Source organism: Mycena indigotica (genome assembly GCF_014461135.1).
Source record: "Mycena indigotica strain 171206Taipei chromosome Unknown Mind.scaff0002, whole genome shotgun sequence".
In the NCBI taxonomy this organism is placed as follows: Eukaryota; Fungi; Basidiomycota; class Agaricomycetes; order Agaricales; family Mycenaceae; genus Mycena; species Mycena indigotica.
Window position 1 is genome coordinate 1,256,923 of NW_023503001.1, and position 19,622 is coordinate 1,276,544.

The 19,622-nt window shown below is 47.7% G+C and overlaps 1 protein-coding gene across 1 annotated transcript; it reads right to left on the reverse strand.

Moving 5' to 3' along the window:
* Window positions 1-13,841: 13,841 nt before the first annotated feature.
* On the reverse strand, window positions 13,842-15,120 carry MIND_00190000 (Short-chain dehydrogenase/reductase family protein; the record flags this gene model as incomplete). The annotated part of the gene is made up of 7 exons (XM_037358808.1): window positions 13,842-13,904; window positions 13,955-14,060; window positions 14,110-14,239; window positions 14,286-14,640; window positions 14,689-14,824; window positions 14,881-14,983; window positions 15,030-15,120. 7 exons carry the CDS (start codon window positions 15,118-15,120, stop codon window positions 13,842-13,844), a joined length of 984 nt encoding a protein of 327 aa, XP_037223903.1.
* Window positions 15,121-19,622: the final 4,502 nt, after the last annotated feature.

The following is a 19,622-nucleotide window of genomic DNA, read 5'->3' on the forward strand; positions in this document are numbered from 1 at the left end:
AAAAATGGCTCAATCAAAATATTGAATTATCGGAGGAAGGGAACCATTATTGAATCTGTCTATTGATACATGTACCGGCGGGGGGATTTCTCTGACATGTCATGTCTTCATCGAAGTTCACTGAACGTTCATAGAAAGCCAAAGCCAGGCCAACTTCCCAAAAAGGAGATTATCTAGTGATATATTGGCCTAGAAGGGTCATTGCTAGTATTTACTGTTGAAGCCAATACTTTACGCGCTATGTCACATTGGTAGTATAAGTGCTGCGTCGTGACGGTCACTGCTCTTTAGCATTGACCGCTACGACGCAGGTATGTACTTCAGCTAGAATAGTCAATAACACAGCATTGACCGCCACGACGCAGTCTCTCGTCAGGATTCTTCCGCGCTCAACAGGTTATGGGCCCCGCGATATAATCCTTAGACACGCTCGCATATTCATTCACTCTTCCAATCCTGTCGTCACTTCGCAATGCCTTTCGACGCTTCAAAGAAGACCTTTGAAAGCTTACACAGCTCACCCAGCAACTACAGTAAATGGAAACTTGATATTGAAGCTACAGCCAAGACCTACGGCACATGGCGCCACATTGAAGGACGCACCCGCGAACCCGAATTTGCGGACCCAAGCGCACCAACGGAGGAGGAACTTGAGAAGCATGAGCGGTGGGAGGACCTTCGAGACCAAGCTGCTGGCATGCTGTGGTTATGCTTGGATGAAGACGAACAAGAACATGTCAGGGATGTCCGCCAAAACCCAGTGAAAATTTGGGCCACACTCAAGGCTGTCCACGAATCCCCAACGGCCGCCCCCCGTTTTGCTGTTCTCATGGCAATGCTCAACACCACTATCGACGAGGGCGAGAAACTGGGACAATTCCTCGGGCGCATAACAAAACTTGGCGGCAACTGGCGAAATCTCCTCCCCGAAACTCTCACCATTCCCCAACTTGTCGAAGAACTCCAGTGTATCATTGCCATCCGCGGCATCTCAGAGACCCACAACAATGTTGCTTCGCATCTTCTGCAAAACAATCAGAAGCAATTATTCCTCACGACAGTCCGCGCATCATTCTTCACCGAAGATAACCGTCCAAAAATCGGCGACAGCTCTGGAAGCAGTGCGACAGCAATGCATGGGGCAAGTACTTATACTCCATCGCTCTCTGGCCCGACCTCATTGTCAACTCCACCGCCGACTCCGCCACCAGGTCTAAAGGAGTGCAACTTCTGTGGCCGTCGTGGGCATGTTGAAGAAGAGTGTTGGACAAAACAAAAGGCGTCTAAAATGGCAAAGGAGGGAAAAGGCAAGAAGAAGGACAAAGAGAAAGTCGAATCTGCAAGCATTGCAAGTACCGTTGCATCCTACGTCTGCACTCTAATTGACTGGATCGTCGACACAGGCGCGAGCCGTCATATGACCTTCCTCCGGCATCTCTTCATCTCGTATAAACCGTGCTCAATACCGGTTCGGCTGGCAGACAACTCAGTGGTATATGCTGAAGGAGTGGGCTCGGTGTTGATGCGTTTGAAAAATGGAAAAGATGTGGAGATAACCGAAGTCCTTCATGTACCCGCACTCCGCTCGAATCTTTTTTCCGCTCTGTTCCTTGTCCGAAAGAAAGGGTTCATGCTTCAAGCAGATACCGTGGGTCTGTCATTCATGAAGGGCGATATCACCATGACTGCAAAGTATACTGATGAAGATACGGCCACCTTGGAATGCCCAACACTTGTTCCACAATCAATTCGGGCCGACTATGCTACACAGAAAAGCACCTTGGCAGAGAACGAAAACCTTTGGCATCGCCGATTTGCGCATCTGAATGTTGATCGTGTTCGCAATGCGATTCAGAAAGAGCTGGTCAGCGGTGCGTCAATAACTGACAATGGCGCCTCAGACCCTATCTGTGAACCATGTATTGCTGGAAAACAGCACCGTTCAGTCTCCCGCTTGCCACGCACACGTGCATCACGTCCTCTCGAACTTATCCACTCTGACCTGAAGGGACCCTTCCCAGTACAAAGTCGAGAAGGCCATCGCTACTGGGTAACATTTATTGACGACAACACTGCGGTTCAGAGCATTTACTTCCTCAGGCAAAAGAGTGACACTGAATCAGCATTCTGGGACTATAAAGCACATGCGGAAGCAAAACACCCAGGCCTTAAAATCGCTTACCTGCAAGAAGATGGGGGAGGGGAATACATCAGTGCAGAGTTCAAGAGAAAACTGGCTGCAAACGGGGTGGTTACTCGCGAAACAGAACCAGGAGAGCCACATCAAAATGGTGTTGCCGAACGAGCAAATCGCACATTAGAAGAAGGCGCAACCGCACTTCTTCAAGAATCCAAACTCCCACCTTACCTCTGGGAACACGCCGTCAGCGCCCTAAACTATGCCTATAACCGTCTCCCAACCAGCAGCTCCCCTTCTGTTACCCTTCAGAGTCGTGGAATCACCAAAAGCCTGATGTCAGCCATTTACGGATTTTTGGATGCCTTGCTTATGTGCTCATCCCAAAGAAAAAGCGAAAACCGTTTGAGTCGAAAACTCAGCTGATGATATTCATTGGGTATCCGGTCGGTACAAAAGCATGGAAGTTTTGGGACACGCGTCGTAAACGTGTTGTTGTCTCATCGCATGCGACCTTCGATGAGCGTGTATTTCCAGGAAACCAATGGCCGCTCGCAAATCCATTTGATCTACCACCCCCGAAACATCCCTTCTTGCATCAACTCAGCAATGTCCCCAACACTGCGAATGACACAGTGCCATTTGACAATTTACCAGATTCAGGGGGGAGAAACAAACTACGAATCTGGAAAATCCAAACAAAAGGTCACTGACACCGAACCGGCACCACAGCTATCACCTCCACCACAGCTATCATCTCCACTCCTCCCAGAAGTCCAGACACCACCACTGTCCCCAATGTCAACGCTCACAGACCTACCATCTGACTTTGAATCCAACTCGGATCAATCAACTCCACCCCCACTTCCGAAACGCCCACTCGCACCACAAGAATTCGATATTTCCGGCAAAGGCGGGCTCTATCGCATGCCCCCCGGCCTTGGACGTGGTCAGCGACTCAAACTAAACCAATTAAACCAAAAGGCACCGTGGAACTACCAAGGCACCTGGGCAGCAAACGCTCAACTTGAATCCGAGCCGTCAGATTTCGTATATCTCAGCCCTCTAGAAGCATTCAAATTCGCTTACCAAAATGCGATGCTATCAGCCCTCTCGACATCGACAGCCGGTCCCAACTCGTACGAGGAGGCAATGCGACTCTCCAAGGAGGAAGCAGAGAAATGGCATGCTGCTGCGCTTCGGGAGTTAGAATCATTAATCGAGATGGGAGTGTTTGAACTGGTCGAACTCCCCGAAGGACGAAAGGCAATTGGCAGCCGCTGGGTATTTCGTGTGAAGCTTAACGGAGACAGATCCATCGAACGATATAAAGCCCGACTTGTGGCAAAAGGTTACTCTCAGCGCCCCGGATTCGACTTCACGGAAACCTTTGCCCCAACCCCGAAGTGGGCGACACTCCGCTTTGTCCTCGCACTTGCCGCAATGGAGGATCTCGAACTCTGGAGTGTCGATATCTCATCCGCGTACCTATATGGCGACTTATCCGAAGACGTCTACATGCAACTACCCGAAGGGTCCACAATCATACCTCCGGGTCAGGCGCTGAAACTTCTCAAATCGCTCTACGGCTTACGACAAGCAGGCCATCAATGGCACCTCAAACTTCACGAAGTCCTTACCTCGATGGGGTTCGAACGAGTTCGCTGCGAGCACAGCGTTTGGGTGTACACGAGCAAAGGATCAGGTACACGCATCATTGTACCGGTGTTCATCGACGACATGACGATTGCTGCAAAATCAAGCGCTGAAGCACATGCATTTATCGACGAACTCGGAAAGCACTTCAAACTACGTGACCTAGGACCCTCGAGTTGGCTGCTGGGAGTAAAGATTGTGCGCGACCGCCAAGCCCGTACAATATCCATGTGCCAGGATCAGTACATCCGCGACATCCTCGAACGAGCGGGCATGTCCAACTGTAACTCGGTAACAACGCCGATGGACCCAAAAGTACGCTTAAGCGCCGCCGACTGCCCGGAATCCTCGGAAGACCAGAAGGCAATGAAGAATGTACCTTACCTCCACATTCTTGGCGCCATCGCCTACCTTGCCGTCGCCACGAGACCCGACATTGCATACACTGTTGGTGTGCTCTCCCGGTTCTCTCAAAATCCCGGTAAAACTCATTGGCAGGCTCTCAAACGAGTACTGCGCTATCTCAAGGGGACCATCGATCGAAAATTGACTTTCGGGGGGAAAATCAACCAGGGGGAGCTTTTCACCACATACAGCGACGCTGACCATGGCGGTAATCCAGATAACGGACACTCAACATCAGCGTATGTCGTCATGATGGGCGGCGGCGCAATAAGTTGGTCGAGCCGCCTACAACCTTTCGTCATGCTCTCGACAACAGAGGCGGAGTATGTGGCGGCGGTATCAGCAGGCCAGGAAATACGTTGGCTACAGAATCTGGCACATGAGCTGGGGTACAATCAACCAGAAGCATCTACACTCTTCATCGACAACCAGTCAGCTATTGCCGTCGCACGAAATCCAGACCATCACGGTCGCGTCAAACATCTCGACCTACGATTCTACTGGTTGAGGGAGGTAGTCGCAGCAAAGTGGATCGTGATCGAGCACTGCAGCACATTGGACATGGTCGCTGATGGGCTCACAAAACCACTCGGAAGCGAGAAATTCCTCAAGATGGTGCAATCACTCGGCTTAACGTGACAAGACGCGCCGCATTGAGGGGGAGTGTTGAAGCCAATACTTTACGCGCTATGTCACATTGGTAGTATAAGTGCTGCGTCGTGACGGTCACTGCTCTTTAGCATTGACCGCTACGACGCAGGTATGTACTTCAGCTAGAATAGTCAATAACACAGCATTGACCGCTACGACGCAGTCTCTCGTCAGGATTCTTCCGCGCTCAACATTTACCGGCTTTATAGATCCTCCACAGGTTTCCTTCTCACCAGTCTTTGAACTACATGAAATATTTAATATTTTTTGATGCCAACATCTGCTTAACAGCACCGGGTCAAACTCAGCCGAGGCCACCTGGACTAAAGCCAAGCTAAAGCCAGGCCAAAGCCAGCTCAGTTAGCCTGGCCTGAGGTTTTGCTAGGCCAAAGCTAAGGAATGCCGGGCCAAAAGTATGGCTTTCAGGTAGGGCTCCAACCATTTCCGTGTGCAAATGTTTTACACGGTCATAACTGTTTTTATTTTCATTTAGTTTACTATGGTATGTAAATCAAATGTAAATAGTAAACAAAATTGTTTAAATGGTTATTCCCTAATAACAATAGCAGACGAGCTCATAACTATGTTACTACTGGGAATACTGACCCATTTCGTTCAATTCAGCGGGCCTGTGACCCGTGACCGTTTGGCCAATTCAGCCCGGAGGCCAAATTTTGTGTGACCTCTTACCTAAATAGGAAATTCAGCGCGCCAAAGGCGCGAAAATTGTGAGATTCTTCCAAATTGGGACACTTTGGGACCAAAAGAATGGGCTGTGACCTGTGACCGGCCGAAATATTTTGGCCAAAAAATCCAATGTGACCGTGACCCGCTGAATTGAATGAAATGGGTCAGTATATCTGGCGACCAAACACATTAGGGTGCTGTGAATTCCTGGGGAATTACTCACAGCTGTTTCAAAACCGGTTTCGAAACTGGTCGGCTACCAGGATCGGACCGCTCCGTCAGCAGCCGGCTGAGGTGCCAACCGAGATCCAATGTCAAACATTGGCTTGCCGGTCCACGCCAAGGAGTGGCGCCATAGCTGAGCCATTCCCGTAGGGGAGCTGCCAGTCTGGTGATGGTTGGCCACCCGGGCAGTCGCCGATAGCCGAGGTCGGGCATCCCGGGCAAGCACGCGCCGGTTTCGAAACCGGGGCAACCCCCGGCACATTTCAAAACTAACAGGTGTTTCGAAACACTTCCAGCTCACAGCACCCTAAAATGCAGACTAGTGTGGGACATACATTCCACATGAATATGGATAGTTGTGTAAGGGCAACCCCGGAGGCCTGAGGTCAAGGTCCTGGCAGGGGAGGATCCAAAGAGAAGAAACTCTAAGGGTCTGCCTGCTAGGTAGCTGACTATATACTGCTTGTCTATAGCTGCCGCTGTTGGGCACAGAAGGCCTGGGCGGCATTGCAGGCGAGGTCCCAGGGCAACCGTCAGGAGGGCGTTGACGGATCGGTGATTATGCGGGCGAGATGGAGGGTTAGACCGGAGTCGGAACTGGAATCAGACCAGAATCGGAATCATCTCCGAGGGGCCGGAAGGGAGGTTCCTCTGACAAATTGTCGCATTTGTAGGCGTCCTCTTGAAGAGATCCATCACATGATCTGGCATGAAATAAGTTAAAGACAATGAATCTTGACTTACATGTCCATTTAGAACAGTATTACAGGTGAGACAATGACATCTTTCAGTTAAATAAACCTTATAAACTTAAGTATGTACCATAAAATTGTTGATCATTTTACGTTATTATATTACCATTCTTAACCATTTTCAAATGGTAATAAACATTTACCAAATGTTTTCTTACCATTTCCATTTAGTTTACCTGAAAAGTGTAAATGAAAACTAAATAGTTGAGAACGATGCGTTGAGCTGTTGCCGAGCCCAACTCAACACCAGTAGACTAGGGAGGAGTGCTAGGAGGTTAGGAGTAGCGCCTGGCCCGCAAGGGATGTACGATCATCCCCCTCTGCGGCCAGGAATGGGGGCACGAGGAGGAGCAGGAGAGGCCAGGGTGTCCGATCACCCCTTTATGGGCCTGCGTATATAATGCGCAATAGTGTACCATGTACTCTATTGCTTAGATTGTCTGAAGAACTACCTTTCTCCATGCAAGGAGGTGCCAACAACTCATCAGACCCGACACGACCTGATTTGAACATTCGACCACCGACAGCGGCAAGGGACCGAGTTAACAGGCTCTTTCGGTTTCGATCTACCCCGCTTGCTTTACTTGTGGGCCCGACAATCCGTCTGTTCTGTTCTGGGCGCGCATTCCAGGAGAAGTCCTTGCACGGCCTGACCCGCAGGCTGACAGCATTGGGACTATAGCCAGCCTGTTCTGCCAGCAATTCAAAAGACTGGAAGAAGTCAGTCAGTGACATCAATTTCATCATCGAGTTTGGGGGGACTTTGTAAAGGGGAGCATGTGATGTGACAGCTGTGATCGATCATGTGACTGGGCCATTTGCAGATAGCCCTGTACTTAAGTAGTTGGCTGTGGGGCTGTTAGCTTTGGTATCAACTAGGCACCTGGACCCTTATTGTCAAACCCTGGGTTCTTTTCTTCACCCTTTAAACCTTTTATTTTGGCCCTGGTTGATACGATAAGACAAGGAGGAGATAACATGGACGATAAGATGGTGATTGGATCATCAGATGTCGATGCTGATGTTGATTGACAGCGTGGAGTTGAATATGAGGCAAACAGCACGTAAAGGCATGGCTAAAGTATGACGTTATTGCCTCTTGTATTAGGCATGGTAAACACATGGTAGTAGTGTATATAGGTAGAGTAGATTTTGTCTTGTACCCCAGTCTTCGAATTGCATCATCTTTACGATATCTTTTCACAGTGCTTCTTGCTTGCCTTCACTGGCCAACTGGCATCCTCTGAATTAGTGTTGTTTGTGACAGTTGCCAAGTGATCTGTGTTGATGGTTCGGCAAGGAGGTTGGCAGACAAACTTGAGAAATGCTTGGATTCATGTATAATGTCGGTAATCTCTCTAATGCAAGTAAACACACAGTCTTCGCATCAGAGGATTGACACCTGCTGTATCCTGACATTCTTGTGCAGAATCGCAGCAGAGGCTTTGTCATGGCCCGGGCATGAAGGTCCAGGTTAGGTCCTGTTGGGTTGCGGTCTGACCACCAGCTGTGGATGCTGGGCTGACTCTGTGTTCTTAGCATGGTGGATAGTGGGATCAAAAGTCTAAACAAGAGCCCATAGTTGAGCTATATCAAGTCAGTGAGCCAATTCGCCGTTCTTAGGCCGGATCAGTCAAAGATAAAACTCAAGTAATTTCTCTCACGATGTAGGGGATCAATCGACAGCAATCAAGGGTTCTGTCGCGTTGTAATTCAGTCAAAAATCACAGATACAATGCTAGTGTAACAGCAAAAGCATAAATTTATCCTGGGGCTAAATAATATCTTCATGACCGCATTGAGAGCGACCTGCTCCCCTCACTTTATTCAGTCTCCAAGTCCGGGAGCCGCAGTGCTTCAGCTGCAACCTCCGCGGCGTACAAAAGACGAAGTCTCGCTTGCAATATCACTCTCAGACAACGATCTTTCAGCATCAGAGTCCTCCGAGTCGGTAAAACTGGAGTCAGTGTCTGCGCCATCATCCTCGTTGCCCCAGATCCCACCGTCCAATAACGCCAGCTCGAGCCATGTGCCCAGCGGCGGGATGACGGCAGCTTGCACCTTTCCCCTCAGTGCCTCTGTGTGCGAAACCGCGAGCGGCAAGAACGCCCGACCCCGCATCAATAAGCCGACACACCCGCAGCTGCGGCATCCCGCCCTGTAGAAACGCGATGTCGACGTTCCGCTCGGCATCTTCCGCCCAGTTCATCCTGCCTACGACCTCGAGGTCCGTGATCGCCGGATGCTGCAGCGGGGGGTACTCGATGCCCGGCCCGCGGAGCGCGCAGACACTGCGTGAGGCTCAGGCGGAGCGCCCGGAGCGCGGGGAAGGCGTCGAGAACGTCTTGCGTGGTGCGGAAGTCCTGGTACACGGTTGGCGCATAACCCCCGTGCCAGTGGTCGAGCCGCGGGAGGGTGAGCCGCGTCAGGCCGGGCACACGTGCAGCTATGCTAGCGGTTAACGCGCGCACGTGATTGCGGCAGGGCACGAAGTCGGCAATGATGGCGAGCGTTGTGAGCGCCGGGAAGTCGAGCGCCGCTGAGAACGTGCTGATGTCGTCGGCCGGGCCGGGCGTGAGGACGAGCCGGAGATGCGTGAGGGAAGTGCACGCCAGCCGGATGGAGTCGATGGAGCCGTGCGGTACTGCCAACGAGAGGCTCTGGAGCTGCTGGAGAGGCTCTAGAATCGACAAGAGAAGGCCGTAAGAGAGGGACTCAGAGGATAGGTCGAGGTGGGAAAGGGTGGCTGGCAGCCCCATGTGCGGAAACGGGAGGCCGAGGCGCCTCTCGCTACGGCCGCCAAATGCGAGGGCACTGACATTAGGGCAAAGTTGCAGAAGTTTCGTCGTGTCCTCGCGATGAAGATCTATCCACGATCCGGGAACGTAGTACATCACGCCCAGAGCGCAGGTAAGGGCCGCCAGGTCGGGTCTCGCCTCCATGGTCCCCAGGACGGCGGGCAGCTGTTGGACACGGTGCAGGAAAACGGTGTGATACAGATTGGGCAGCCACACCCGGTACCATGCGCGGCAGACGGGGATAATCGTCAGCGTCTCTTGGGGGTCCCGATGGGCGTATATGTCCAGAAAGGCCGGCCGCAGAAGCCAGGAGGCATTCGGAATACTCCAGTAGTCTGACTTCGAGTACTGCAGAATGTGCTCTAATACTTCGGGCGGAAGATCGTGAATCTGCCAGCGGTGAGTGTCACTGGGGTCTAGTCAAAAGCCTGAGGGCAATATACCGTCGCTTTCTGCACTTGAAGACCGGACATCGTGGAAGGAAGTCAAGAGGCCTGGGCCACGTAACGGTCACGTAATCAATCATTGGGGCTCTCGCGTTATGATCAAGCAAGAAGTAATGAGTTCAAATTGTTAGTCTCGCCAATTACAATTATATTAGAGAGATAATACTTATATTGGTAATACTTATATTATTACTCTTATATTAAGCAGATGTCGTGTGAATTATGCACATGTTTGGCATTAGCTTTGACAATTGATTTGCTCCACACTTCCATTTTTGGGGTTACTGCTGTTAAAGTCCTAAATTGGTGAGAAAAGCTGTAAAATGTGACTAATCCCGATTGGGATGCAAAGCTGTAAGTGATGTCTTGCACCCAGTACTGTGAACAAGTTGTATCTAAGGTTATCTACAATAGGGTGCTGTAAGTTGATCTGGTTTACAAACCAGTTAGAAACGTGTTTTTAAAAACAGTGTTAGTTTTTAATTCCTGGAGGTGGGAGGTGTTTGTAAACAGCCATGTGTGACATTATATATCACATCAGTCACATCAGTCACACAATCAACACTACCAAATATAGTAATTTCCTTCTGGATAGTAGGGACCTAGTTGTTGGGATGGAAAATACTGTTGCTATGAAGGGGCAGTCTAATGATAGGGTGGTACCATGTCATAGAATTAGTCCTACTGAATAATTATTATTGACACTAAGGTATATTAAGTAATCCCCCCTTGTTTCAAAAACTGTTTATAAACACCCCTGTTTTTAAAAACTGTTAGAAACACCTGTAAGTATTGGCTGGGGAATTACTTACAGCACCCTAATCTACAAGTAGATATATTCTCAAATCACCCACAAATTGAGAAATAAGTACACATAGTTTAGTAACTTGGGTTGCACTTGACATATAATAGCAACAGATATTTAAGAAGGCTATTGAGTATCTGTGCCATTCTGTAATTAGTGGCAATGTTCTTAATTCAGAAATTCATGTTATTCAAGCAATATTCAAGTTCAAAGCTACACCCCAGCCCTGTCTAGTATCTAGTAATCATATCATATTCAGAGCCTCAACACAATAATATATTTATCACATCGTCGTTTCTGCCTCAAAATGGGCCCAAAGTGGGATTAACTTAAATAATAGACAAAAAATATGTATATTTTAACAACTTGGAAAGATAACAAATAAAACTTCTAGAAAGCAGACTTGATTTATATAAAATTGGGGCATATATCAAGTTATCCATATTGGACTCAACTCCAAGCTAATATCAGTTGATGATCTTGTGGCTACAATTTATAGCCCCCTAAATGTTACAAGATATAAGACCATATATATCAAAAATCGGGGACAGCACCAAAGTATACCTGATCTGTTAGAAATAAGTGACAAATTGCCATTATATATGATAAATCACCCTTATATATAATAAATTGGAATAATATGACACCATTTGGTAAATATTTGGGCTCAAATGAGATACACTTATTGTCTACAAAAGATGGTCAGGAAGGAGGGTAGTTACAATATATGCTATATTTGATACCTCAATGCAGAACTTGATTTCTTGTAAATTAGATACAATTTTTGTAACTTTATTACATATCAATTGAAGCAGCAAAAAAGGGTATCCGTTTAGACTGAATGCTATAGTTGTCAGGGGAAACCTGATGCCGTCACTTGATCCCATCAAGCGCCACGTCTCCGCTCACGTCTCCGCGTCTCCACTCGCGTCTCCGTGTCTCCACCGAAGTCTCTGTATTCCTGCACCCTGATGCTCCTCCTCTACTTCTCCCACCACATCCCGCATCCAGTGGTCCCTAACCTCTGACTCCCATAGCCACCCCTTTCTGAGAGTCTCTCCAGAGTCACCATTGGGGATCACTAATGCCATCAGAGACCTCTTCGGATGTGGATGCACCACTTTCCTCTGAGACCTCGAGATCCCAACCTACGTCAGTGTTCGGGCCTATGTTCGGGTGGCTGAGCCCTGTCATGGCTCCGCTCCCTACTCCGCCACCACGGCCCCCGTCATCGGGTCTTCCTTTGGGTGAGGCCTACTGCTGTTAAGGCTTGTGCCTACTACAGCGCCCCAGGCTGCACGCCCTCACACCTCCACCTCTCTGCCAGGGACGTCTCCGAGTGACCCTCCAGTCACTACCCTCCAGTGGTTATGGCTGGCCGCCATTCCCATTGGTCCTCTCCGACACTCCCCGGCCCTTGGGCTAGACCGACTCCTTCCCTCTCTGCTCCATGCCCCCCTCTCCGTTTCCGGCCGTCACGTCACGGTCACACACCCGGAATCGATTCCGATGCCGGTTGTCACGGTCACGGTCACAAGCGGAGACGCCCAGAGGCAGTCTGGACCCCCCGAAGCCCTTCCTGGGCCTTCTAAAGATGCCTGGGCTCTTCCCTTGGCATCATGGTCCCAAACCTGCCTCTCCGGAGCTTCAAGGGCTACTCGACACTTAACTAGGGTCAATTAGTGACACCTGACTTCTCCCATGCATCGTTTGTCGCTATACAGTCACTCTATCATTACTTCGGTCACTAGTATATAGTAGTACACCTGAGCAGAGGGCTCCTTAGCTTGTTCTCTAAGGATTCCCCCTCTGCTCAGGACTCTGATTTCGAGCCTCGCAAGGTTGCGCTTACAATAGTAGTTGCCACAGGAAAATTTGCTGGACTTTGAGGGTAACTTGCTTTCAGGCCTTTTTAATTCCCTTTGGACCTATAGGGACTCTCAAGACACCAGGGGCATTGCTCCAAGGATTAAGTTGGCTAGTGCCCAATAGAAACCTGATCAGAGGTCTGAGTCCTACAGTTGCGGACAATCAAACTCAACAACTCTTATAGCCCCGATACTACTCGTAAAAATATTCATATTACTGCATAAAATGACAATAAGAATATATTCTACACTGTCAAGAGTTGAAAAAGTTTCATTTTTTAGGTGAGGTAACGTAAATCGCTTCGCCGTACCGCGTTTCTCACGCTACGGGCACGTGACCGGTACCATTCGAAAGGGAACTTTCCGTTGTCTCCAACGGCACTATCTGCGAAAGATTCCATCGAGCTGTTCCCGAGAAATCAGCGAAGTAATTGTTATAGACAAACTGTTGAAAAGAATTTCCAAGATGCTAAAGACCAAGCACTGGAATATTTAAATGCATGCCCACCTGAAGTGATTAGAAGGTTTATTCAAAGATTATGGAGGTTTATGAAGATCATGGAGGTTTATGAGTGCCTACAGAATGGGACTTACTGGAAAGATTGCTGCATGGGCTGTCAAGAAGCAAAAGTCACACAGAGCATGTAATGAGAGTATATTGGCTGAGATAGATAAGGCAGGAGTCAATAAGTAATAGTTTCTTTCATGTATATAATTAATATAGTGGCCCAGAGGCTCACTGAGGTACACAATGTTGTTGTTGAAATGGTCCAAAATATTTGCCGTCCGCGATTTCTCGTGGGAAAATTTGTCAGTAAGGGTTTTTTTAGGTGCTGAATCTGATTCTGAATGGAGCTGAGGCTAATTTGTACTCAATCTTGTGTAATAGAAGTTGTCATGTTTGATTGTCCGCAACTGTACATAGACTATGTTCAGTGGAGTGATCCTAAAATAATTACCATTGAAACTCATTTCTACTATGGTAATAGTACTGAATGTATTGCTTCCAAGTTCATGGAATGACTCTAGAATATATAATGGATTACATATAACATTAATTCAAAGTTTTGTTTGTAATACGGTACATGCGTCCATCGGAGAACTACCAAGTAGTATGTGACTGTATGTCTAAATCAGACTAAGGTAATATTAGTAAGCACGCAGATCGGAAAAAATGGCTATCACAATCCACCTTACTATGTTTGAATATTCTGTGGCCATAATATAGTATAGTCATAATATAATATATTATGTCCAAACACAGTTGTATCCAAAGGCATAATATATTCATACCATTCTGAATACATTCAATATTTAATCAACCATTCTATAATTTTGGCCAGCACTAAGTTCAATACAGGTCCGAAAACATGATCAGCGATCTATATATTCGAAAGCTCCACACGACAGGCTAAAACGTGAACTTCTCCCCAACGATGTCCTCCGTGATCTCCCACAGCTTCTTCGCGGTGTCCTACCACGGCAGATTAATGAAAGCAGATGCATGTCAGAAGACAGACGCACGGGATCGGTGCTGTGCGGCGCGGCCGCCTCGTTCGCGAGCACGCAGTCGTCGAGATAGGATCCAGAAAAGTCTTCGATGCGCGGGTCAAAGGCCGCCACGACCGTCCTACACGACCGTCAGTGCCCGGAGGACAGTCCATCAGGCGAAATTGCACGTGGCAGCACCCTGCTCGAGTGTCTTCCAGTCGAACTTCTCGCGAGAGGGTGTGCCGTCCTCGCCGAGCGCACCGAGGGCCTTGAAAAAGGGCACGGCGAGGTCAGCAACAAGCATGTTTGTGTAGACCACTGCGAGAAACGGTCAGTCCGTTGCCCACAGTAAATAACCGCTTACATCCGGGATTCAGACTAAAACTGTTGATCCTCCCGCCGGCACGGCGCGACAACTCGCCCGCAGTGAGCACATTCGCAGACTTGACCTGGTGGTACGCATTGCGCGTGTCGTACGTGGCCGCATCGGGCCGGGTGAGCCCCGCAAAGTCGACGCCGCTGTTGTCGAGCGCATGGGCCACGCTCGAGACCCACACCACCCGCGGGGTGAAGTTGGTGGAGCCAGCGGCGAGCAGCTTGGGCACAATGAGGTTGGTGAAGAGGAACGGGCCGACATGCCCGGTGGCCATCTGGCTCTCGAGACCATCGGGGGAGAGCGAGAACTCGCACCATGGGCGGGCAGCATTGTTTATAAGGACCTGAAACGACTTGAGAGCCAGGAAAACGAAAAGCAAATGAACACGCACATGAATGGGCTCAGCATATGCATTGACCTCCGCAGCGGCCTTGCGGACGGCGGCGAGCGAGGCAAGATTGACGTTGAGGGTACGGACATTGGCGGTGGGAAAGCTTTTGCGGATGGCGGCAGCGGCGAGGTTCAGGCTGGCGTCAACGGCCATTAGTTCACAGAAGATATATCTGAGCAACGGCCAACGCACCGCTCGTCGTTATGCCCTGTAATGACAACAAGATTCGCGTGCTTCGCAATCGTCCGCGCCGTCTCGTAGCCAAGCCCGTTGAGCGACGTTCCGGTGACCAGTACTGTGTCAATGAGCCAGCGCCTGACCATAAGACACACACGACGCACCGTTCTTCCCGCGGATACGCTCCGCAGACGCGTCTGCGACTGCCTCAGCGGTGGTGGTCGCGTCAAAAACAGGGAGTGATCTGGCAGCCATTGCAGGTGTGGATGGCCGTCATTGCCTTTTCTTCAGCCCTATATATGCGCTGTAGAGGCCTCTTGAAATCACGCTGAGTCGCTGTCGGAGGGGCTTCCGTGAACGTGGGGCAAACGGCGCTCGGAGTGGTGGGATGGGCCAAGACGGCGGCATCGGCTGGAACGTGACGTCAGCGGGTTTTGATTTGTGATATCAATTTCAGAACGTAACAAATGTGTTTGCTCCTGTTTGCTCTGTCATGCACTGGGAGTGTTACAGCTATGTATCAGGTGGGATCCCATCGGATTGCCATCGGATTGACCAACTTTGTTCAGGAACCCATTGATATTTTGATAAACATCGGGGAGATAAAGAGGACGTTGCTATGCTACTAGTATGCAGTGTCGATCCATCTTTGCTCTTGACCGCCATGTCTACAGCTTCCTCTGGCCCTCCCCAATCCAATGTCTTTCACTTGAATGTCTCAGGTTTGAGAGACTAGCTGCACCATTGCCTGCTTAAAGGCTAATTCTCTGTAGGTGGGCAGGGTGGGACTGGTGGCATGGGAAACTTAAGTGGAGGAACCGGGGGAACCGGAGAGGGACCCCAGCTCAACATACAGGGATTAAACAATGAAATAAAGTGGGTTTCTTGTCTTGTTAGCAATAAAGCAACTAAATATTACTGCAACAGCACCTACATGTATGGTCCCCAAGTGCCATCTACAACACATGGGCAGATTGCACTTGACTGGGTTTCACCCATCAATTTCCGTCTCCGGCAGCAAGAAATACATGAAATTCGTCAAGAAAACACAGGAGAATGGATATTGCAACACAAGCAATTCAAACAGTGGGAAGCAGATCCCGGCCTGATACTCTGGTGCCCAGGAATTCGTGAGAGAATTATTTGTCTAGTTATTTGAATTTGTTATAATTGTCATCCTAGCTGGTGCTGGCAAGACTATTCTTGTGTAAATGCTTTCCTATTTTCATCTGGAAATCATAACAATTAATCTTATTTTCAGCTCAAAGGTCATTGATTATCTTACTCAAAAGTATAAGAATGATCCTGCTATTGGTATTGCCTGTGTCTATCTGGACTACAAAAATGCAGATACCCAAAGTGACAAGAATCTTCTAGGTGCAATCTGGAGACAGCTTCTATCTATGAATCAAGCCATTATCAGTGCTCAAGAGCTATTTGACAAATATCATACACAGCAGGGAACTCTAGCAAGCATCAAAGATATACAGGATCTGCTATTATTGGCAATATCTAAATTGTCCCGGGTTTTCATTATAGTAGATGCTTTAGATGAATATGCATCTCAAGATCCAATAAACTTCCTGAAGGGTTTAGCCCAAACAGGAAATGCTGTAAGCATTATGATAACTACAAGACCAACCATATCATTACCATTGGATATGCCTGCAATTTCACTAGAGATAATTGCACATGAATCTGACATCACAGAGTATACCAAAGCACAATTACAAACTTATTCATTTCAGAGGCTTATTGGCAGTAACCAAGCTCTCAGGGAAGAGATCATCAAAGAGATGAGTCTGACAGCCCAAGGAATGTAGGTTGACCTGACTATGACTATTATTCTAGCTTAATAACATCCAGGTTCCTTATAGTGAAACTTCAAATTGAACTTCTGTCATCATCATCAAGTGTCAAGAAACTTAAAAATGCACTCAAAACCTTGCCTACAACTCTAACTGCAAATTATGAAGCTATTATGCAGAGAATCCAAATTCAAGATGAGGAGCAACAAAAAATAGCTCAGGAAACCTTATTTTGGGTAACTTATACCAAGAGACCTCTAACAGTTCATGAATTACAAACTGCATTAGTATTTAGAGAGGAGGCTACAGCTCTACCTGAACAAGATTCATATATTCATATTGACTATGTGCTGAAGGCATGTTGTGGTTTGGTGACAGAGGATCAGCAAACACATATTGTCAGACTTGTGCATTATACAGCACAAAGCTTTCTTGAAAACAGGGATAATAGTGCAAGTATGCAAGTTGCAATTACATCTGCATTGCTATCATATCTTGACCTATCAACTCCATTCTGTGGGACTGCACAGTATAATAACTTACCACTCCTGAATTACTGTCAGTACCTGCTTCTGCACACACTTGGCCAGCCAGAGACAGAGCTTGAAAATAATATTATTCTGGCTCTACAACAGATTAAGACAATACCAGAATCATGGATTATATTACCTTGGTCCTACCTAAAACAAGTTGTTGATTTGAATGCACTATGGATAGCAGCAGCAGGCAATCTGCTAGAGATTGCAAAAGCAATGCTAGAGACCCAGCAACCTAAAGATGAGATAGCAATAGCAGCTGCAATAGGATATACTGATATGGTCGAGCTTTTGCTTATCTATGGAGCAGATATCAATAGTACAACAGATGCTGGCAGGACACCTCTCCATTGGAGTGTTTGGGGGGAATCCAAACCTGTTGCCAGTTTGCTCATAAATTGGGGTGCAAACATCAATGCTACGAGTTTATATGGAACACCACTTCAAATTGCAGCCCGCTTGGGAAATATAGAAATTCTTGAGCTGCTTCTGGCACAAAATGCTGATATGAATATTATTTCTGGATTCCATGGAACTGCACTTCAAGCTGCTGCAGTATGTAACAATGACAGTATTATCCAGCTGCTGTTGGCCAATCATGCAGATGTTAACCTTGTAGGTGGCATGTATGGAACAGCACTCCAAGGTGCAATCTATGGGGCAAATAAAGAAATTATAGATGTACTTCTTGAGAATGGGGCAGATGTCCATCAGACAGGGGGCCAATTTGGTGCAGCACTTCATGCTGCTGTATTGTGCAGAAAGCCTGAAATTATTTCCATGCTTCTAGTTTATGGTGCAGATGTCAATGCTATTGGCAGCCATTATGGCCCATCCCTCCCATTGATTACTGGCAATGGTATTGAGGATATTGAGCATCTATATAAGCCTACACGTGTGGGAAGTCAGTATGGAACACCACTCCAAGCTGCAGCTATCAATGGGCTCAGGGAAACTGTGGAAATGCTTTTGAGTAATGGTGCTGATGTTAATCTTACTGCAGATAAAACACATATCACAGCCATAGAAGCTGCAGCATATATGGGATTTATAGACCTAGTACAATTGTTTTTGAATGCAGGTGCATATATAAACCAAGGAAGTCTACAATTCACAGGTCCCCTTCATGCTGCAGCACTCTCAGGAAACTTTGATATTGTCAGGTTACTGCTAGAAAATGGTGCTGATATTGATTTGAGAGGTGGGACCTATGGAACAGCTCTTCAGGCTGCAGCATATATGGGACATGAACCTATTGTTCATTTCCTTGTAGCCAGAGGTGCTAATATTGATATAGTGGCAGGAGGCTATGGAACTGCTCTTCATGCAGCAGCCATCCAGGGATTTCAAAACATTGTTCAACTTCTTACCAGCTCAGGTAAGATTCTCATTCCTTAAGTAAATGTACTAACCAAGAGCTTTCATCCCAGATTTTGGCTCAGACAATGAGTCATTCTATACAGCACAAGACTCAGAAGAGGAGCTGGACTAACTCAACTGACTCAACTAATTGCTATTTAGCTGAAAGTGACTCAGAGAACCAAAAACCTGTTTACCAGTGTGCTTAGTGAATATTTGAGTTGAATCTGCTGGCACAAGTGTATTGAGTCAAGTCTCTACCTTATAGAATTGTTTTTTTAAACTTCTGTGATACTGATTCATTTTGCTATGTATTCAAATTTCAGATTAGTGCTGTCCATAAATAGATATCTTTGAATAAATATTGAATATGTTTGTAAGGGCAACCCCGGAGGCCTGAGATCAAGGTCCTAGCAGGGGAGGATCCAAAGCGTGAACATTGGTAAGCGAATACAAATGAAGCTGACCTAGCAGGGGAGGATCCAAAGAGAAGAAACTCTGAGGGTCCGCCTGCTAGGTAGCTGACTATATACTGCTTGTCCGTAGCTGCCACTGTCGGGCACAGAAGGCTTGGGCGGCGTCGCAGGCGAGGTCCCAGGGCGACCGTCGGGAGGGCATTGACGGATCGGTGATTGTGCGGGCGAGATGGAGGGCCGGACCGGAGTCGGAACCGGAGTCGGACCGGAATCGGGCGCATCTCCGGGCCGAAAGGGAGGTTCCCCTGACAATTCTTAAGCTTTTATTATCAAGAAATATTGCTAAGTGCTGCAGCACTGCTGCTCACCAGCTAAAGGTATCTTAAAGAAGTGAGCTAGAAGCTTGGCCAAGAATCTTGTATATTCAGGGTCTCAGAATTGAATAATTGTTTCCAGGCAACAGCATCCTCATTGGGTTTGAGATTTGCATAATAGTTACAGCCTCTCTGCCAGTCTGGTGGTTATAGTTGGCACATAAATATGGAGTTTAAGCCAATATAGATAGCTAAAAGTTATATTAATATATTGAATATATTCATATCATGTTCAATATCTGCAGCTGAGTATAAACATAATTT